This window comes from Dicentrarchus labrax, unplaced genomic scaffold, assembly GCF_905237075.1.
Source record: "Dicentrarchus labrax unplaced genomic scaffold, dlabrax2021, whole genome shotgun sequence".
NCBI lineage: Eukaryota > Metazoa > Chordata > Actinopteri > Moronidae > Dicentrarchus > Dicentrarchus labrax.
In genome coordinates, this window is record NW_026136705.1 from 23,172,085 (window position 1) to 23,195,301 (window position 23,217).

Here is a 23,217-nt window from a genome sequence, read left to right on the forward strand (position 1 = left end):
TGAGCTGCCTGAGCTCAGTGTAGAGAGGATAAGAGGGGTTGTCCATGATGGCTTTCAGCTTCCCCTTCATGCAAACTGCAGCGGGTCGAGGCAGTCGCAAACCAGGGGCTGAGGTGCTGCAGAACCAGTCTCTCAAAGGTCTTCATAACATGTGACGTTAAGGCTACAGGCCTGAAGTCATTGAGAGCGCTGGGTCTTCCTTTTTTGGGAACAGGAACGAAGCGGAAAGTCTTCCAGATCTTTGGTGAATGGAGGAGGGTGGGGTAGCCAAGGTGTGAGTTGAGGAGGGCGGGGTACGTCCCTTTGTCCCCTCCACTGAACCTACTGACCCCCCCCACACCTCTCTTGTGCTGGTCTGTTGAGCTTCCCCTCTATCCTGTTCTTGTTACAGTCTTTGGCCCTCCTCAACTCCCTCCTCAGGGCAGGGCGGCGGCGCTGTATGCCTCCTTTGCATTGGCATACAACAGATCCAAGGTCTTTTCCCCTCTGGTGTTACAGGTCACGTACTGCGTAAAGTTGGTCAGGGTCCTTGAAATTTTTGCATGAAATAATAATAATAAAGCAACTAGTTAATGGTGAATATGTGCACTTGAATACAAAGTGTTACTGAAAGTTTGTTACATATAGTTATGAAACTAACACAGCCTAAGTAAAACTTGTGAAGTCCTTATTCAGATCAACTGCGGACATAATGATCTTTCAGCACAGCACTGGCCATTAAGGTTTAAAGACACCTCCAGGTCATAGTCCAGATCCATATTCCAGTTTATGCTCAATATTCAGCTACTGACCTCCAACCTTATTCTCCTTTGTATATTTATAATACAAGGACTTCAAGCGTGTTCATAGCTGCACTCATTGTAAGTCACTCTGGTGTGTCACCTAGAGGTCTTAAATGTTAAATATATAATGTAAACAGGTCTGCCACATCTCCAAACAGGAATGCTGGGCCCCTGATGAGATGTGACACATAGCAAAAAACAACATAATAGCATGTTTCAGACACATGCAAACACCCTGAGAACATATGTCCACATACCACCTACTGTACTGTACCTCTTCATGCTCATTTATGACAAGCATGTGCCTGGAAAACGTTATTCTTTAGAAATGTTATAGGAAAAATCTGTTATCCAAACTTAATGAGCGGAACCAGTTCCTGTTCTATCAGCCAAATATCAGTCTTTGCCTGTGTCTGTTTTGCAGTTTCAAGAGATGTCAAACTTCCTTTTTGTGACTCTCTACTGTGGTCAATGTGCCTAGTTAATACCACAGCTGCAGTTATGGCATTGTTTCAGTCAGCTGTCAGATACTGAATAAGAAAAGTTATTACTGACAGTTAAACTATGGGTAAATGTGCAAAGTGCAAAAAGTGCAAATTCAACCAAGAATTACTTTTCATCCATTAAAGCATAGGAATAATATTTCATAAAACAATAAAATAAAAATATTTGATCCTTTAACTCAACTTTTACTCTCTCTTACTTCTGTGTCAGCACACTGCCTCAAGAGTGAGTGAATACATTATTCTTGTTAGATTGTATCTTATATTAATGGACTGCACTTGAAGATCCATTCACATCTGTTTGTTATTCCAAGAACAGTAATGCTTCAGCATCACATTAAATATTCATTGCTAGCATCTGGTCAGTGTGAATGTGTGTGGCCAAGAAACGTGGCCATTCAATTTCAAGTCTGATGATAGATAACTGTGTAAATTATGATTTTTACGCTTTTGACAGTTTTCTCACCAGCATGGCAAACTCAAACTAAACTAAAATGCAATTATAAAGCAAGTACTTTGGTCCGGAAATGATAGAAACTCTTTAGCTAGTGCTTAAATAGTCATACACTAAAAGGGATTTACCTGTACGACCTACTCAGTACAAACACATTAAACTGGTTCCCATTTAGCAACTTGAGAAGAACATTTAGGGATTAAAATGATAAAATAAATAATTGTGAAAGAAGCGGATATGCTCTTCATATAAAGTATTTCCTTCGGTATCAGTTGTTCTTCTCTATGAATTATTTATAATCACATCAACTTGCAGACGGTAAGTGTGTAAATCTGCATTCTTATGAGATAGCTTTAGGCCTGTGGTGGTCTCATTCAGTGATATCATCTGTTTTTCATTTCTGACTCAGCAATATTGCAACCACAGAAATTAAGCTTCATGATTTCCCTACAACTATTTGCTTCCCCATGGGGCGCTCCGGGCACAGCTCAGTGAGTGGCACTATTGTTTCCAGCCGGTGTCATTACAAATGCAGGGGACATAGAGCTAGCTACCAAATGTTGTGTGAGCTGGAAAACAGGGTAAAGAAGCTGTGTTTTTTTATTAATGCAGCAAAGATGTTACCAATCTGGAGCTGCATCTGATGATTTGACTGCTGCCGACTTCTGGACTTGAGTCACATCTGTAGAAGTGATTCTAAACCCCGCACCTAATGAGATTCTTCTATTAAAATGATAAAAATTGGGTTTTAATTACAAACTTAACTTTGATTTTTTACGGCCTCTTTAGGGCAGCACAACAAGTGGTATACAATACTGATAAATTAACTTAAAGTGTTATTTACACGTATTTGTCAGACATGTAAAAATGTTAGAATTCATGATAAAATTCAAGTCCAACTTTAGCTGTCATGCTGTTTTGGTCTCCACCAACTCCTGACGGACATGGCTCATTAGCTATAGATGCATCCACTGTCTTCACCAGCAAGTTACTAACTTTGTCTGTCTGCCATTTAGTACTATGCGAGTAGCATGCTGTGGGTTTATCTGAGCTTTTTCCCAGAAAACAGCTGCCTGTTGCTGCTGGAAACAGGGTTGGTGAAAGTAGTGAGACTGAACCAAACAGTGAAGTTGCTGGCCTTAAAACCAAAACCATGAGCTGAAAGAGGCTAGAGCTGACGGGAACAGCAGAGTCAGGTTATAATTATCTGTGGGGTTGTCACTACAAGTGACTCCTTTTGCTTTACACAGTCGTTGAATCCAATGTTCATTTAAATTATGTGCCCTTCAGCTACACCACATACAATCATTTCACTTTGCCATGTAGAGTTTTTTTTATACTACTCTCATAAATAGAATTAATATTAGTGTTATTTTGGTTTTACTGCACCCATTGTATCAATTCTGTAAAAGTAGTAACTTGTGCAACTGCAATTGTGTTGAAAGGCCTTTGGGCCAATGAAAATGTTAAAAACTGATGGTATTCTATTAAAAATAAATTTCTGTCAGTAAACTTTTTGCTCAGTTCATGAAAATAAATTTATTGTAGATTCCTGGGTATTGTCTGATGACATCAATAATTATTAGACTCTATTTACTAGCAAGAGGAATCAACATTTGTGCAACAGTTTAGATGACATCATTCTCCCAGACAGCCGAGACAATCCAGACGGAGGCAGACAGCTCATGATTACGACACCGCTTGCCCTACCTGTTTCCCCTTCAGGTTCGTCTTGGCTACATAACACAGAGGCAAAATCAGAGAGTAAATAGATTTGTAGGGATTTAAAAGGACTTCATAGCCAAGGGTATGTGGAATGATGACCATCCGGGGAGAAAAGAACAGAGAGATGGGAGCTCTCTGTAGTTTGACTTAGATTTACTGTGAACAGGCTTTGAAGAAGACTCATATCCGAAACGTCAGCCTGTTCATATGTTCAATAAATCTCCAGTGCAGACTATAGCCCTCTCATCCTTTCTTGTTCTTTGGTTAGTCATCCTTTGATGTACCCTGGGTTAGAAGTAAAGAAGCTGTCTGTAAATACTGTTTAGTGACACCTTCTGAAACATGATTATTAGCTTTGTTTACATGTCTATACAAATGACTGTATGGATATCTTTTTTCTTTCGTTTCTTCTTACTCTGAAATGCTCTTCCTAAACTTTTGTTGTCAAAATGTGGCCATAAAGTGCTTACTTTCCACTTGTATTTAAACAATTAAAATGTCAGCCTGTGATTGATTGTTTGTCAGTTATTTTGTGCTTGTGTGAATCCTGATGTCCTGGGAGAAGGTTTCTCTAGGTTTACTGAATTGATCTGACAGCAACTTTGGAGAGACATCATCTGATCATATTCTCTCTCGTTTGTTTTCTTTTGTTAAAGCAATCACGTGGATTTCATCATTGCAGCAAATTATTACTTACTCAGCGTTGTGTCACAGCAGCTCATTGTACAAACTTTATACAAGGCTTCTGAAACACTGGCACTCATGATGCACTGATGATGAGAGCTGATGTTGAAATCTAATTGGTTGGACATCAGTGCCACTGTTTTACACTGGGATAGGTTAGTGTCTGACTCAAATTGACTCAGACCCACAGACAGAGCCCCACATGCCTGCAGTTGTCTGAAAGACAGATTCCCAGGAATGTCTATGAGATCATTCCCTCTGCAGTAGAAATATCGTACTCCAGCTCAGTGACTCACACTGTAATTGGCTGGGGAAAGGAAAGAATCAAGAAGTGGGGCAGAGAGGATACTATGATATCCACCGACTAATGGGAGAGGTCTTTTCTGCCAGTGAGGCATCCAAATTACAGCAGAACATCCTCACTGTTGAGGATGATACTCAGGCCTTGTGGCTTCTTTCTTAAGACCCTGATCACTGAGTTATTGACTGGCCTTAGTTTTAACTGCATGTCCAGATTATCCTACAATCCCCAAAGGCCAGCATATTATGTGAGCCCATTTTTATGGTTTCCTTTCTTTTTAGTCACGCTAGCCACGAGGCTCTATGGATGGCAGTGTCAATTTGTTGGGTTGTTGTTTTTTGAGTGAGATGCCTCGACAACTGTTGGATGGATTTTCCAAGAAATTTGGTACAGATATTAATGTCCTCCACAGAACCGATTGTATCAACTTCGACCCTCCAGACTATGTATGTGATTATTCATAATAAGCAAATGTTAACATGGTTAAATTTATATCTAGTATACATCAGGACTGGCATTGCATGCTGACGTTACGTTAGCATTTAGCTCCATGACCTCGAGTACAGCTTCACTGAGCGACTAGCCTGACTGTATATCTCCTGTAAATCTGTTAATTTCAAATTACTTTTAAAGGTAAGACAAAGTGTAGCTCCTTTTGTTTGTCCTTAATTTATTTGTGAAACTTATTTTTTTAAAGAGCAAGTTTCAGACAATCTTGCAGCAATGTTGAAGGTATAATAAAAGCTATGGATACATGTCTAATTCAAAAGATCACTTAATTACTGGCCAGTATATACAGTAGGTACTATATTCATCAGCTATCAGTTTGACTACGTTTTAATACATAGACTAACAAATGACTAAATCTAAATGTTTTCTGGTGAGGCTTAAGGTTTATATAGTGTATGACTTTTGTTAACATATAAAGTTACATTTGCTCATAAAAGTATAAAAGTAGCTATATTAGCATGTAGAAATAAGTGAAAGTCCTCTATTCAGAATTGTACTTAAACCTACAACAAGGAGTTTCTAGCTGGTTATGAAACAGTCTCAGTTTAACATTAATGCCACTATATGATGTATATGAGCACATGAGACCATCAGTGAGAAAATTGGCTATTTTTTATATTTTTTCTTGCCATGGTGGAAACGCTACCGCATTTGTCCACAGGGGCCGCCATAATCACACAAAATGAAAGTTTCTTTTTGCTGCTTTAGAGAAAAATGCAAAAGTATGAGCATCAAAATATACTTAAAATACAGAATGTCAGAATGTGAATGAATATAATACTGATGCATTCATGTGTACCCATAATGTTTATGTTGCAGCTGGTGAAAGTGTGGCTAATTTTACATACTGCCATGTAGCTTTATCTTGTATTAATTAAGTAAAATACAAGTTCCTGAAAATGATATTTAAGTACAATTCTTGAGTAAATAAACTTCCTTGCACTTCTTTTACTTTTTGCCTGATTATACTTACATGTTTATTTAAGTAACATTTTTTTACATTGTTGTTGAGTACTTTTAACTAAATAAACGATCCTTTTCCCCCACTGTGAACTTTGTGACTCTCTGACAGCTGACATGTCAGAGCCCTAACAGGTCTCCCCCCCCCAGTGCAGCTCCGTCCCCTCCCACTCCGCATCGACCGGCTGAAGGCGGGCAGGACAGCCCGTCATCCCGCGTCAGAGGCGGCTTCGTTATTTAAAGTTGAATCAAGAGAGGAGGAAAGTTTTCTCAGACGGGACAGCGTTGCCTAGCAGCTAGGCAGAGGACTCTTGCTACTTCACGTTGCCTGGTTTTTTTTCCCCTTCTCTCTCTTCACTCGTGTATCGAGGAACCGAGGACGCTGACCCGGCTCTGTCTGCCATTGTCATCCAGCCTTTTCCTTTATCGCTGTCTTTATGCCAAACATGCCCCAGACCGTGACACTAAAGGGACCCTCTCCTTGGGGGTTTCGACTGGTGGGAGGACGGGATTTCAGCACGCCGTTAACCATCTCCAGGGTAGGTTCCGACTCCGCTGTCTGCCGCTTCGATTGCGTATTCATTCATTGAGCAGCGCGCAAAGTGGAACTTGGCAAATTTCTCCAACCTGAAACCATCATAATCATCCTTATTACAGCCATTTCACTGACTTTACCGTTCCCTACTTATGCACAGTGACAGTAATTAGCAGGCGCAAAGGATGTAGTAGGGAAAGTTTGAGTGACTGAGTGAGTGAGCTGGGATACTGGCCCCAATTAATTAATAAGAGGTCGCCAAGGTCTGTTAACCCTAACGGCAGTAATTACAGTGTATGAACAGGAGCTTTACTCTAAAAGCTGACAGACGGTTCGGTCTAATTCCTGGCAGCTAAAGTTGCCAGTACAATTTAGTGAGTCATTGCAATTGGCCGACCAGATCAATTATACTGTAAGCTTTCAGTAGATGGGAGAAAAAACAACACAATATGGTTATACTTGTTTCATAATTTGAAAAAAAAAACTACAATGTCAATGTTTTAATACCCCCTCAAAGATGTCAATTGGTTCAAGGAGTTTGTCCTTAATATTGTAAAGTAAATAAATTAAATACATTCTTAAGAATGTATTTCATTTATTTACTTTTTTAAATTAATTTGATTTATGATTATTTTTCCAAATTTTGACCATGTGTCAGTAAGTGCCCTCAGGCTGTAGTCAGGCAGTCTCATATAGACCTTTTGAACATCCTTCGTTCAGGAAATGATCATAATTACTGTATTATTTTATGTGTTATTTAATTATTCTTAATATTACTAGCAGTGGCAGTAGAAGTTAAAGTAGTGGTAATATTAACAAAGCTTCATGAACTTTCCTGACCCTCAGAATATGGGTCAAGAGTCAGTGTGCTGGCAGTGGATCTGGCAGTAGCCAACAGTTCATCCTGGCCAGGGTAAACACAGCACGGTCCTGCTGCAGGGCTTGCAGAAGGAGGGGAGGGGAGGGGGTGCTGACATTTGTTTTTCATCAGAGCTCATTGGTGCTGCTGAGGGATTCCAGGTGTTGTGCTCAGCTGTATCACCAGCCCCAAACCGACCCTTTAACTACAGGGCCCTAGCACTTCAAACTAGAGGTGTAATTTTTAGATTTATGGAGGGCTATTAACGACTTTGAGAGAAGCAGATGAACTCCCCGAAGGTCACCTGAAGTGCTCTCTGTTCTTAAACCTACCAGTATATCTCTAAAGAGAGTTGTGATGCAACAATGAGGTATACTTTGACTCACATTGTGTGCAAAGTCTTGACAGTTGTTCGTCTGTAGGTTTGTGGTTTTAATATTTAAGACTCACTTTTGGCACATTGCTTCTCCAAAGCAGAGTGATGGAATTTTGCAACATTAGAAATCCAGATCATCAAATATGGCATCAGTAAACTCCCAACTCCTTGTGTCCCTCACCTCAATGTCTTCTTTCAGTGGAGGCTCATTGGAGAACGCAGCTTTCTGTGGACAGTTACTCACCTCACGCTTGATGATCTTCATGTTTGAGTTTGTCTCTATGAGTGCACAGAGTAGTAGAAACCAGAGTTTCCACCATGACCAAGTCCAGAATTCATTTGGAAAAAGGAAAAACCTACACTATCAGTTCAGGTTTTGTGATGCATACCTTCCTAACTTCTTTAATTTATACAACTGGTTTCAATATCAGTGATTCAACAATTTCTGAATTGGTGCATACTTCCATGACTGCCAATCTGAAAACTATGGCATGCACAGGGAATTATTTAGCATTCTGAGCATTGCATAACACAATGATGATGGAATCAGTGAAATTAATTACAGGTTGCACTTTACAGAAAGTACATAGAAAAGATGGCAATAAAAACCAGCGCTCGCACGGAGTAGATAGGGGAGTTTTGGCTAATTCTTAAATCTTGGCTTGAAAATTAGAGAAGGAAGCAGCTGGTGAGATACAAGCATATTTAGCAAAATATGTAATGTCAGAGGCATAAATACACACAGTCTCTTGGCAGCAAGACCCAGCATTACACTGCCACTTTTTTTTGCTTTCTACCAGCTATTACAGAGCAGTTCAATGTCCAATTGACGTCACATGCTCTGAAACATCCGCTGACAATACAAAATGTGTTTTATTGGCAGAACTCGATAATTGTTTTATCCTGGTGTCTAATATGCTGGTTTACGTGAGCAAATAAATGGGGATATAATTCCGAGGAAAGTGATGAAAAAAATAAAAATGGTGGGAAAGAAATCCTCTCGCTTCACCTCATGGGATCTGGTTGCATTTTGAGTTTGAAGCATGATGTGATTCATTGCTGCTGATATACTGGAGTATCTCCTAAACTGGCTATTCATCACATGCTTGCTGCATTCTTGCTGTACAGTGCATGCCCAAGACAGCAATTACAATGTGTTGAATGGTGACAGAGAGAGATACATGGAGGGAGAGAAAGAGTGTTTCAGAAAGTTTAGTTTATGTCTTTCAGTGTCCAAAATGCCTCTTTAGGGGACATTTTAGGATCATGTAAACCTCTTACAAGCCAGAACTCCCTGAATGGTGTAACAGTGTCTGCTGGCTCTGTATAACTAGTCAAGAGAAGGTTTAAGACAAAACCCAAAGGCCAGATCTCATAGTTGTTTTTGAGTATCTGGAATCATACCTCTACTTTGCGTGATTGACAGATCTCCTCCCCTCTTCCGCCACGTCTTTCTGCATATATAAAAGTGGATGCCAAGAAACACCTGCACTTGGAGGCAGTGAAAGTTGTAAATACCAGAAAACAAGTTCTGATGGCAGCAGCTGTTTTTTTGCTTAAGGTGATAATGTTCCAGGATAAGCCCATTAGTCCCCTGCCAGCCCATTAGGACTCTAGCCAGTTAATGGTGTGTCTACTTGACTCTGGAAACATTTGCCCTGATAGTGTGTGTGTGCACGCAGTGATAGGCTGTTAAATGGCTTAGTGTGCATACGAGAGAATGAGCGGTGGAAAAACAGAACCATAATAAAAATCACTGATGTAACTGCAGAAGCATTTAGAGAGGATGCGTTGAATATGGCAGCTGCGGTATAAGCCCTTTTGTGAAACGATGTCAAACCGACGTCCAGGCGGAAGGTGACGCAGGATGCTTGTCAGTCCTGCCAACTGGCAAATATTCGGCTTCTGGACAGGAATTCACAACTGAGTGTTGGGTAAATAATTACCTGAGCAGTGCGCAGAATCACCTTCTCCTTTGACACTTTATACCCTGCTCCCTGTTGTGTGCTCTGTCTTGAGGGTGCATGGTGGGAATTGGTCTGTACAGCTTTGAGACAACTATTGTTTTGTATTGTGCATTTAGAGGTTTTTGCACTGGCCATATTCCTGTAATTGTATTTTTGCCTGTTATGGTGTCTTCAAATGGCTTGTTTTTCTGTCTTAAATCAAATATATCCAGTTCATTATCAAAAGAAATAAGCAAACCCCCACCATTTAGAATCTGGAACTAGGGAAAATAACTTTATTGATTTATTGACTAACTGTTTGAGCTCTAAACATAATCTACTTAGCAGAAAGGCTTATTCTTTATGAAGATCCATGTTTTAACAGTTTATTGCCCCATCTGTAGCTCATTTTACATACCGTGAGTAACTTACATTAATGATCTTACTGTTTTCTCCATGGCTTCTTGTGTTTCCATCTGAATGGGATCAGAGTCTAACTTAGAGGACTGGAACAGATCGCTTTCTGTCCATGTAGTCGCTGTAATCATTCCTCGTGTCCATCCAGGCTGCAGAGAGATCCCTTACTTCTTTAAGTGATTTCAATGTCGGTGATTGGGGGGACAGTGATGGAGTGGTTATAGATGTGATAGCGTTAAGAGAGAATCCTCTAGTCATATCAAGTTATTTAATTTAATTTGTTAAACTTTTTTAAGGGCCTTTAAATCACAGTACATGAATTAAGAGCAAATATAACTTAGATTGCATTCAGTTACACCTCCAATGAACTGACTGTCCTTTGTACCCGTTAATCTCTCAGTACGTCTGTCCGCCACATACCAGAGACAGGACATGTGACCTAAGGCCACATGGGTTGTTTCATCTGGTACTGCTGTTTTTAATTGTCAGCTTTAGGCTTCTCTCTGGCAGCTCTTTTCTCTTTTTCTCCAGGCTAGAATTATAGATGCTATGAGCTGCATCTCCACAACAAACTGAGCAAAAGATAAACAGATGGTACTCTCGAAGAATATCCTGTTGTCAGTGGCACTATGGAGTTCCAGAAACAGTAGGGCAGGAGAACAATGAAAGTCCTTGGGTTGTTGCTGAGCTTTTCCTGCTCATCTGGTTTATCTGATGTACAAAACTGACTCTCTGTGATTGATGAGTATATTTCTGGTCAACAAGGACTACTTGGAAATCAGCAGGTCACTTTGTTGTACATTTATTACATTAAAAAAAGCATCCTGCAGTTCAACTCTACATGAGTAGTCATGTGCTTTTCCTTGTAAGCTCTCATGTCATCTTAGTTGACTTGTATTGCCACAAAAAAAACATGTTTTTTTCCAATGTATTCGCTGACAAGAATCTAAACTGTGATTCTTATGATGCCCTCTGATCATTCACAACATGTTAAAGCATAACATGGTGAGAAAGACGTATGGGGATCTCTTCAGTGAAAGCTGAACCAGTCAGAATTATAACTAATCACATTACACATAAGATTTAAAGGGATTTCTACACACATTTTGATGACTAATATTGTTGAGCAATATAATTTCTCATCCTACACCTACACAAATGCATTACAGACTGCAATTAATCACATGTGACTGTCCCATTTTCTTGTGTTCTCATTAAAGTCCACATATTAAATCATCAGCTGCTTGCTTATTGGTCTTGGCAGATTCAGTCTCTTTGTTTCAGTGTGATAATCACACTCCAGTCAAAACCTCACACCCCAGGCTATGTAACGGCTTTCCGTCACGAAGGTCATAACCATGGTTCCTATCGCAGGTCCAGCAAGCAAACAAAGGCGTCTGACACATTGCCAGGAATTATTTTCTTTGTCTCTCTCTCTCAGACGTGCGACTCAGCGCTCCCACCCAGCAGAAAGCGTCTCTGTGGAATTCACGCATGAGAAAAACATTTGGAAGTGATACAATTTTCTTGCTTAAAGCGTATAAATAACCAGCCAGTAAGTGGTGATTAGCTGGTCAAAACATATCTAGGCATCTAGGTTACATGTAACTGTTGTGTTGTCTGTTTTTAATTGGCTATATTTCAATATGAGTTAACTATTAACTACACTTTATAATATAATCAGACAAAGGAACACTTAAATTCCCTTGAATTTAATTAAAAGTACAAAACCTGTCTACTAATATAATAATAAAACAACTGTACTGTGTGATAACGTAAATGTCCATGCAGAACAGAAGTTGTTTGAATATGTGTTTTACGTATCACTGATAAAGGAAAAAAAATCCACAAAAGGTCAGGGGGTTTCTTTCAGCAAATGCACTTTGAATTTTTTACGGCTTGGATCTTGGATAAAAGAGGAAGACAGGATGCGCAGACACAAACAGTGATGACATGACAGAAAACTTTGCACTGAGGCTGATTAACACTGGAGTGAGAGTGTTGCTGCCGCTTTCATCGCGTAGACAGTGCACATACATGCACTTGCTCAAACATTCCCACACATTCCTTCCTTCCTTCAGTGTGCTCAGTTTCACTCTCATGCCCACAGTGAAACCACACATTCATCAGGCCTCAGCGTGCCACATGATGACACTGTGTGACGTGAGGCTGTCATTTGCTAACCGCTTTTATCTGTTAGCAATTAACTATGTCACTGTTTGTGGAGCAGCCCCTTATGGAAATGATGTGACTGTTTAGATTTCCCAACGAGCAGGGAAGTAGCTTTCTGCACCATAACCATCAAATCCATTATGGGGGCATGTGACCTTCATCACAAAGAAAAAAACATGTTGCTTAACATTGTACGTTTATATAATAAGACATAGAGTATATAAGGTCACAGAATCACAAGAAAATTCCAAAGCACTCTGGAAGAATTTATTTATAACCTTTATTGTTTATTGTCGCGTTTTGGCTTGACAATAAAGCAATTTTAATTGTTTTAAAAGAGAGTGCTTTAGAGTTATCTTGTGATTTTTGCGTCACCTCAAACAAACTCAAATTGAATTGAAACGTTTCTCCCGAAACCTTTATTTAGAGTGCATTAAGTGGTGTGATTCATTTTTCTGTTACCAGCAAGATTAGATTAGATTCAACTGTATTGTCATTGAAAAGAATACAAGTACTGAGGGGTTTATCAGATGTTATAACAAATCTGTTTTGTTGCTGTTTTTAACAAATTCCGAAAATGTCCGCAGCTGCTTGAGGTCGGTTTACCGGGTGAAAATGGGATTTAATTTTTACCATGTGATGCTAAGTTACTATTTCTATCAAAGTTGGATCACTTTCTTTAGTTTATTCTCTTTTTCTCCCCTTCCACAGTGATCTAGAAACCACTTTTTGTTGCCTACAACAGCTTTGGTTCCATCGTCAGCCTGCACCAAGATAGCTCTTTATTAGCTGCAGTCACACACGCCATTGGGTTTCAGATCGACTCTCATCTCTCATTTTTGAGTTAGATCATTTTATTTTGGCCAGAAAATGACGCCAGTAGAAGTGGACCACTTAGCTTTTGTTACTACAAGTGGTTTCATGTAAGTAAGAAGACAAAAATTAAACGTTAGGGATACAAAAACAAGTTTGTATGGTTTTCAAAGCCACTTGCACAAGCCAGAGAGTAAAAACCTAATTAGGAAATAAGAAAATTCAAAGCTGCATAGATTTAATTCACTTCACCTGCAGGGTAAATATAGCACATTATGATGATGTCTGAACCACGTAACTCTACACCATCCTTACATTTCCTTACAGACAGGAATGTTTGTCTTCCATTAAAGGCCTCAGTCATGCCATTGTGGCACTTGGCATACCACTGCATTTGTGTGTGTGTGTGTGTGGGTGTGTGTGTGTGTGTGTGTGGGTGTGTGTGTGTGTGTGTGTGTGTGTGTGTTTGTGTGATTCATGCAGGACTATTCATGGCCTGACCCTGGGGTAATATAACTCACTCTGTGTGTGTGTGTCTGTGTGTGTGTGTGTGTGTTTGTTGGGGGTGCATGGACTTCAGTCCACTATGACACAGCCCAGGCACAAATCCAAGACACACGCACACAAACATTTAAAATGTGTGTCAGGCTAAATGACGTGGGTAAACTATAACCTCCAGTTAGTGGCTGTAAACAAATGCACTGAAGAAGAATCTGTTACATTTACTACCCCAGAAAAACCTTTATTCATGCTTTTGCTTCTAAAGTCTCACTCTTTAATTTACCTTCTGCCTTATGCCATGAATAAAGTCAGTTTAGGTGAGTTTACTTTCCCGGAGACACACACATTTACACACATTCCCACAATGCCTCTGACCTCTCAGCTTACCGGAACTGAGTCAGGAACATTGGGGCGGTCAGAGGCTGTAAATTAGGAATTCCACATTTGAACCACACGACTCAGCTATTAGTACTTCATGGAGCGTGAACTTGTGTGCCTTTGCTCTTAAAACGCTCCTCCCAGTTAGTGAGGCTGCTTCTCTTGCACAAGCAGATTCTCGTTCTCTCTCCCCGGGTCCTGTCATTATGCCAGACTTTCAGAAGATAATATCTTCATGTTGGATTAGGTTACCAATATCTGTTAAGTGATGTAAGTGTTATTTTAACGCATGGTTTCACTGTTCCAAAAACAATACATCTAAATGTGCAGCTGTCAATTTATTAGGCATTACAAGAATGAGCTCAAATAGAGGTATCCACTTAAAACCTTGATGACAGGACAAAGATTAATCACCGACACTTGACTTGCAAGGGGTTCATTAACAGGAAAATCATCCTAAATCTTCTGCTCCCCTTGTAGTTATGAATACAGGTAGTCATTGTAGCCTTTTAGCTTCCAAATATGTTACAAAGTGCTGGAATCTAAACACTTGGTTTCAGATTTGTGAAAAAAAAAAAAGAATATTTTTTTATTTATTTGTTCACTTTTTATTTGGTTTGTCAGCAGATGAAACAATTCGCTAATGAAAATGCTCTTCAGCTATGACACCTAAATTATCTTTTAAGAAGAAATGTTTGAATCAAAAAGGCCAAATATTTGATGGTTTCAGCTTATCAAATGTGATGATTTGACAAATTTCTCTGTTTTATTTATTTGAGAACAAAAAATGAGAGACATCAACCTAGGCTGTACAAAATTACGATGGTCATTTTTCACCATTTTATAGGCTACACAATTAATCGAGAGAATAATCATCAAAATAATCGATAATGAAAATAACTGTTGCAGCCCTAGTAGGCGGTTCGCTTTGTGTTAATAAAAATATGAACTGCACTTTCTGCTGATAGATATGTAAACCTTACTCAAGGCTTTGTGTTTGGAGCAGTAAATGAATGAATGAATGCCATGAAAATGTCAGATTATTGCTTAGAAATCCTCCAAAAACATTGTGACTATAGCAATTGCATCCAGCTGCGGAATATCTCCTCACATTTAATAGTTGGAAAAATACAGTCAAAGTAATACTCATACGTGTCATAGCTTGACAGCACATGGAGCGCAACAAAGAAGACCGGAGACATGATGACAATTGTTCACATTTCATTACATTTTTGTTTCATTGCTAGTAAAAAGTATTTTCCTCTGCAGCTTGCTGCCATATGACGGTGACTGTTTTACTCTGGTTTGATGATGGAGAATTTGATTGGTAGTTTCTTTTTATTTATGTCAGCCATAACCAAACGGCCGGTCAGAGGCAGGCCGGGAAATAGCAGGGACATTGTATGTGTGTGTGTAATAATGGAAAATTGTTATCATATGTTACTTAGTGTGTCTGTGAAGGTGAAACATACCCCCGCCCTCCCCTTTCCCTTCTCCCCTCCTCACCCCTCTGCCTCCCTGTGGGGCTCAAATATCCACAGACCAGTGTGTTTCTGGAATGAGGGATCACAGAGAGGAACCTGCTCACCGTCCAGCGGCTCAAAGATAATCTTCCAAATTAAAGCGATGTGGATGTACTTCATGTTGTACAAGATCAAAACGGTCCAAGTGACAAATGAGAAAAAGCTACATGGACATATGAGCAGATGTTTGCAAATGAAGCTAACATTACACAGAGACCGCTGTTGAGGCTCAAGGTTCCTATGCAAACTCTGGTCAAACTAGCTGCACTTCAAATCATTCACTGAGGGTTTAGTCTGATGCAATTGCTGAGCGACCATAAAATTGCACATTGTTCGTCTTTTACTGAATTTCTAAAGGCCAGGCGTATAAAACTGTTCAGTTCTTTCCAAATATTTCACCTCCTCCAAAACTCTGAGTGGCCTCTCACTTCCCAGTGTCGTTGTTGCTGGCTTTTGAAAATGTAAACCTAGATTGCTGCCCAAGGCAACATTACATAAATCAAAAGAAAGCTGCTTTTGTTGAATCTGGCCTCTGCGTTGACACTCCCACGCTAATACTCTTTTTCTCTCTTTCTTTTTGTCTTTCTTCATCACTGACGGTTTGACACCACTTATAACAGCTCTTTCTTTTCTTTCCTTTGGTGTGCTTGAATCGCTGTGTGTGTGTGTGTGTGTGTGTGTGTGTGTGTGTGTGTGTGTGTGTGTGTGTGTCTGTGTGTGTCTGTGTGTGTGTGTGTGTGTGTGTGTGTGTATGTGTGAATGTTATCTTCAGGTAACACCAGGCAGCAAGGCAGCCCAAGGTGACCTGTGTCCAGGTGACACCATCCTGGCTATCAACGGCGACAGCACAGAGCTCATGACACACATGGAGGCTCAGAACAGGATCAAAACCTGCACTCAGCAGCTCACACTCAACATCACCAGGTACAGAAATACGAGACTGTCTTTACCAGAAAAAGGACAACATTGGTCATTTGATCAAACCCTTAGAATGACCTACAGTATGTGTAGATTTTTCTGATAAGCGACCTCTTGTGGTCTTGTTAGCACGATCTTGCTGTAGCACCACTTATGGAGGAGGTAAGGATAGATTGTTAGGCCTGAGATCTTTCCTTAACTTCAACTGAGTAGTTTAGTTGCCTTAAAACAGAACTCCACTCGTTTAACACATCAAAAGTGTGTACAGGTCTTGGGGAGTGCGACTGCATATGTGAAAAAAGTTGTAGAAAACCTTTTGTGGCTCCAGAGGAATCTGCATGAAATCTGATAAATTACCTCAAGTGATGTCACTTGAGTCAATGTCGTTTGGGGCCAAAGACTCGAAGAATGCATGGAAGATGATATCTCTGGTTCTGCTGCATCAAGTTTGGAATTTTGGAATTGTGGACACACACACACACACTCAGGAAAAAGTTCAAATGCACATGTACTGCACATGTTTATATTCAAAATCTTATACATAATGCATATGAAACATAGCTACCTTGCAAGATTTATTTAGTTTACTACATCATTAGAGTGTAGTTTACTGTATGTTTACTGTAATTGCTTACAGACTTATGATTTATTAGTGGCTGTTTCTTCTGAATATGTACTTTATATTCAGCCCTTTTTCCACAGAGGATGACTGAATATCAGGAAATGTTGAACATTAGTCACTTTCTAATCAGTCCTCACTGCTTTGACCCTCAGCAGAGACTGCTTATGGTTTTTGCTCTTAGCCTCATTAAATCAATTGAGTTGAGAAACTTGACCGATGTTTTATGACCAAGGTCATTTACTGCCTTTCGTCCAGGAACACATATTGTTTCTATTTCTGGTGGGTCTGTTCAGCTTGGCACAGTCGAGTCATAGGGACAGATGACAGGTTTACAATAGTTTAAATGATCGACTTTCTTCTCCTATAGAGCGCTGTCAAAGTCAATGAGGCTTGTACATACAGTGAGTCAGACAGTGACCTTTACAAATGGACTTCACAGGTCAATATTGCGCATTTTACCACTTCATGAGGTGGAAAATGATCTTCTCCTCTTCAGAATAATTTTTTAGACCTGGTATGTGAGGATGGATGATTTGGCCTTAGGCGGAGGACAGGAGCAACATGTTTCTGTCAACATAACACAGTGGAAATCATCCATCTAAACAGTTAATAACGGAGAGAGAGAGAGAGAGAGAGAGAGAGAGAGAGAGAGAGAGAGAGATGGGGGATAACCAAGGAAAAACTGAAATGTCAGTTGCTTCCCACATTTCTATTAGATGGATACTTTGGGTTGCCAGAGTTCTGGAAAGTGCAGAGCGCATCTGGCAACCTCTGAATCCTGTCCTCTCAGATGAAGAACACTGCGTGGTTTCAGCCTCGGTTACAAGTGACAACTGCCAACTGGTGCTTCAGCTCTCTCCTTTTAGGGCAGCACACAACACAGCCTCTCTCCTGTAATGGTTTGGAGTATGAAGTTGACTTGCAGATGCAGTGGAAATAAGAATCACTCCCGGAGTAATCACACCCGTCAGATAAGCAAAGATTCACACGTGAAGGAACTAAAAATTCAGACAGAGAAGCACTTTTCTCTCCCTCTCTCTGCTCTGTATTTGTGTTTTATAGTATGCACTCTAGCATGCAACAGCCCTCCCTTTCCCCCCAGCCTGTAGTAGAAACCATCCATCCATATATCAAGCTGAGCGGCTGAGCGTTAAGTGGTTTGTCCACAGAGGGATAGTAAATTTATTCAAGGATACATAAAGTAGTATTCAGCGCAAAGACCAGGGGAGCTCCTCTACAGCAGCACAAGCACAAATAAGGGCACTCCTACGTTTAAAAACCACTTGCACCCTAATGTAGTCAAATTCAGCTTAAATTTCCCTTTAAGTAGTCAAAGTTTAACACATTAGAGAATGTAAGAAGTAATTCAGAGTGATAAAAAGCAGGAGCATCTCTGTGTTTCCCTACTTCACTGGAGCTCTATCACATTTATACTACCGACTGACATATTCTAATCACAGATGCATTTTTTTATGGCTACGCCCAAGTGGATAATTAAAGATGTCTTGTGCATAATTTTCCATGTTGTTTTAGGTGTAAATATTTATACTGTTTTTGGAAAGCCTATGATCTTGACCTTAATTTCAACTGGTGTAATGTAAATGGTGTAATTCTTGTCAACAGTAATGAGAGAGTAGAGTAGATGAGTAGTTAAAATTGTTTCGGTGATTGACAGTGTTTCTGTTGTTGTCCATCAAAATCAATTCAAATTCAGTGACGTAGTTCTACCGTAAGGGGTAAATGCAAAAAGCTTTTTATTGTATGGCTGAATGTCTTTTCCATTATGTCAACACAGATTTGAAGTCTTTTAACTCTCTTATAATTATCCCTTGTAATTGAATTATAACCACAAGTAATCCACCAGACAGAGCCATGCTGTTCATCCATCCTCCTTAATTTCCCATTTAAACTGACAAGATAGCAACACAGCAGAGGCAGAAAAAGCACATAACTGCTGGAATGTGACCTTTCCGCAGTATATTGGTTGAATAATTACAGCCTGAACTGCCGCGCTGCTGGACAGGAGGAGGGTACGGCATGTCTGACAGATTGGCATGCACCATTGGCTCCAGAGCACAGAGCTGAAATGAACTGCTGGTGAAGGGGGGGAAGAGCAACTGGGGTTCAAGCAGAGGTTTAGGATTATTTGGTCAAAATGACAAGACAGGAGAGAAAAGTGTTTAAAAAAAGGGAGAAGGATAACAATGGTGGACAGGGAGAAAGGCAATGAGAGGAAAGGGAAAGAGCGGTGAATCAGAAAAACCTAGCAAGAAATCCACATGGGCTCTTCCCTGCCTCGAATGCTGTTTTACAGCCAGCATTTTCTGCTGGGCGCATTGCTGGAAATTCAATTACACAGATGACACAGTGAAGCTCAGAGTTGAGTTTCTTTTCATGAGATAGAGGACATACAGTACCACAAGTTTTGAAATAATCTTTGAATATTCCTGCTGGAGGTGGAGGGACTTTTTCCCCCACATTCTCCCAAGTCAATTATAAATCAAGGCTGGGTATGGGTAACGTCTAACCCAAAGCACTTTCTTTCAAACTATAGCCAGGGGGATTAAAGCATTACATTTGGTGTTAAACACCAAGTGTGAGTTAGCTTTTTCTCAGGAAAAGTGCTGCACAGGAAGTCGTGTTAATAAACAGCAACGGTCACTATGATTGAGCAGACAAACAAAATAAAGCCACCCACAAAAGCCGGATAAAAGAGGTCACGGTTTTGGCTGCTACTGATAAACTTATGAAAATGTCTCCGAAATTCTATCAGCCATGAAAAAGCACCCACATGGTAGTCTGTTCTCTGATTGGTGAATATGTTAATAATTATCCAGACAATGGGGATGTCATTTTCATATGTAAAAGATTAGGGAGTCGTTATTGAAAGAGATGTGAAATATGGGATTTGGGGATTATTGGAAACACTCTTCAGTTGTGGGCTACAGGAATAACTGAGGATTATTTAAGTGCAACCATTGATACTGCAGTAAAAAAAGAAATGGGAGTGACTCAAAGAATCCATGCTGACTCAACTAGAAAATAATATTTTAGAGGACAACAGTCCTCAGCCCTCATTAAAAGACTACGCCATAAAATACTCCAAACAGTCACAGAGTCATAGGGGGAGAAACAAGAGACCTGTAATTTTCTGTTGCTGCCGATGGACAAATATATGAGTCTACACGTCTGCTGTGAACCAAAATTACAGTACACTGGATGCATCTGAGCTTGAGGTCTTGTGTAACACAAGAATGTTTCTTTGTAATGTCTTCGCATTTATTACTTTCATAACTCCCATTTTTCATAATTCCTATTATGGAGCATTTTAAGAGTGCTCTGCATCAGGGGTTTTCTGGTAAGGTGCCCCAAGAAGCTCATGAAAGCTGAATAAGAAATAAAAAAACCTCATGAAAATTGGGCTGACAGCTGCAGTTGTTTGTGTGGATTTTTTTTTTCCCCCACAAAGAAGTCACTGAAGGAAAAGTCAACCTTAAAATGCTCATGTATTTTTAGATATTATTAATCGGTGCTTCCCTACATTAATACTTGCTGTGATTAACTGCATTGTCTTTTACTACGGATAGTGATTTCTTACATTTTCCAAAATACCTTTCGATAACTCCAGGAAAATCTGTCTGAACTGCTTACGATCAGGTCTGAGTTTTATGTCATACACATCTTGTAACTGCATTACATGGTCAACTGAGGCTAAGGATAATACAGTACATACTCAAACTTTTCTGTATAATTCTATAAGCTCTTTGATGTTGGGGCAAAGATTCCAAAACATAACGTAACTAGTTTTTTTAAAGCTATGCTATTGGCATGGCTCTAGAGATGGCAATATTGGTCACTTTGTCCACCAGTTTGGTCCATACTGAAATATGTCAACAACTATTGCATGGATTAAGACCAAATTTTGCAAACCATTAATGGTTCCCAGACTCACTCCCCTGGCTTTTCCTCTAGTGCTACCATGAGGTTGACATTTATGGTTTTGAATGAAATGTCTTGACAACTATTGGATGGATTGCCAAAAAGTTTGGTACACACATTTGTGTCTCCCTCAGGATTAATTGTAGGAACTTTGGTCATCCTCTCGCTTTTCATGTACCGCCGTTATCAAGCCAAACCTTTAATTTGTCCAATACTTTGGTTTATGACCAAATAACTGGGGACATTCCCATCAGCCTCAGCTGTACTTTGTGTTTTGTGCAATGCTAAACTAAGATGTCGAACATAGTAAACATTATATCTGCCAAACGTCAACATCATAGCGTTCTCATTGTGGCCATGTCAGCATTTACTTAAAAGCACCAGCTGTGCTAATGTACAGCCTCACAATGCCACTAGGATGGCTGTAGACTCTTAGTCTTGTTTTCCTATATTAAACTCTAGTATTTGTGTCTGGTCTGTTATATAAGTAGAAAAAAACTACAAATGGGTGACACATTAAAGGAAAAACAGCATAAAAGTATCCTTGTGAGGTTCTGGGCCACATAAAGTATCCAGAACAGTTTCAGCCTTAAACATATCTATCATTGGTGTTCAGTTGTGTTGAGATCTAGTGACTATTTAGGTCAAAGCAAATGTTTTACATAATTTTTATTCTTATCAAACCATCATTTACTTAGCTTTTTCCATTAAACTAATCTATACACCGCCAACGAAGAAGACTGATGCAGAAATGGAACGAACAATACGTGGGGGATTTGTGGTTTTATGTTTCAGTCAAGTGAGGAAAGAGCTGAGAGAATAAAGGAAGCGAATGAATTGGAGAGAAAAGAATGAAAGAGAAAATTTTGCAGGAAAGAAGGAGAGACAAGGACAAGTAAACACAAAAGAGTACTCTTAGGTCACCACTTACCACAGCTTTCCATTTTCCATCAGGCCTCCCTACTGATGCAGGCCTGTCAACACTCCACTGTGAGGTGAAACACCCTTGCTACTTTCTGTTAGTTCCTGGCATTGATGATCAAATGGAGCTGTGTTGTCTCGCTGGGGAGGAAAAATGGCCGCCACCCCCGCCACGCGCACACACACACACACACTGTCCAAGTTTACTGTAATGTCAGAGGACCTGGACAGACACACAGGGTCCATATTGGAGTATGTCATGTCTGCCTGGCTTGGCCTGTATATCCTCAGACCTAAACAGAGTCTTTGGATACATGAACCAGCTGTGGAGGAGACCTTCTCTCCTCCATTTTCTTCTCCTTGTGTTCTTCTTTTCATCATCTTCCTTTGACCTCCTCATCCCTTACATCCCTTGTCACTGACTTCCATGTACCATTCTGTCGTCTCCCTCTCCAAACCTAAATCCCACTCATCCACTATTTCTTCTTTTTATATCTCCTCTTCATCTTCCTCTCTTCCACCCTGCAGTTTCCTTCCTTCTGCCAGAGCATATTGGAGAAATCCATGTGGTTTCAGAGGCCTGAGAGACAGATGATGGTGGTTGAGATGTGTGTTTCCAACGCTGGTCAGGCTGTTCGGAAAGAGTCCTGCTGGGGTGGCAAGTTAAATGTGCTGAGAAATGAGTCATGATGCCTGAGCTGTGTGTGTTACTCTGACTTTGTGTCTTGTTCTTTTACTCGAAAAAAATCTTGTGAAGTAAGGACACCCTGCTGTCCTTGTTTCAATTTTACGTACTGTTGAAAAGGAAATTTAGGATTAAGTCCAGGCTGGAATGAAGCTTGCACAGCAGATGGTTTAGTGCTCATGGGGTCATGTCACACAGATAACACAAAGACATAGATCTAAACATCTAGTTTAACTTTTGTCATCTCTCAGGTTTTTGCTTCTATTACAATACAATGGGAGCCATCTTCCAGGATGGAAATTTATTGAATTAACCATATTTTACATAGTTTATATAAATATCACATACATAACAACAACATAAGGCAATGATTCACTGACCTGAACTATGAAGAGTTTTCATTGGAACTACACTCTCTACAGATGAAATAGAGCATCATAAATTACATCCATTCACATCCATTTTATTGGGGCAACAGAAGACGAAAAAGGTAGATATCCTCATAAACCTCGGTACATAGAAATCTGGCTAACCAGTAGCCATAACTTTAAAAAAAAGTTTTTTTATGATTTTGGTGAGCCGAACCTTTAAAACCTCGGAATGAATGATGTCAGTGGAAGGTCCACCAAGGCCAGTAAAATAACTTTCTACACTTCTAGTTTATATTAACATAAGTTAATCTAAAAAATAATT

At 39.9% G+C, this 23,217-nt stretch overlaps 1 protein-coding gene across 1 annotated transcript in view; it reads left to right on the forward strand.

The window, feature by feature from the left end:
• Positions 1-6,167: 6,167 nt before the first annotated feature.
• Positions 6,168-23,217, forward strand: part of pdlim4 (PDZ and LIM domain 4) — a 46,782-nt gene continuing 29,732 nt past the window's right edge. The window contains exons 1-2 of the mRNA XM_051401238.1: positions 6,168-6,458; positions 16,212-16,363. Of these exons, the coding sequence (XP_051257198.1) occupies positions 6,357-6,458; positions 16,212-16,363 (254 nt within the window). The 5' untranslated portion in view covers positions 6,168-6,356. The remainder of the gene's footprint in view (positions 6,459-16,211; positions 16,364-23,217) is intronic.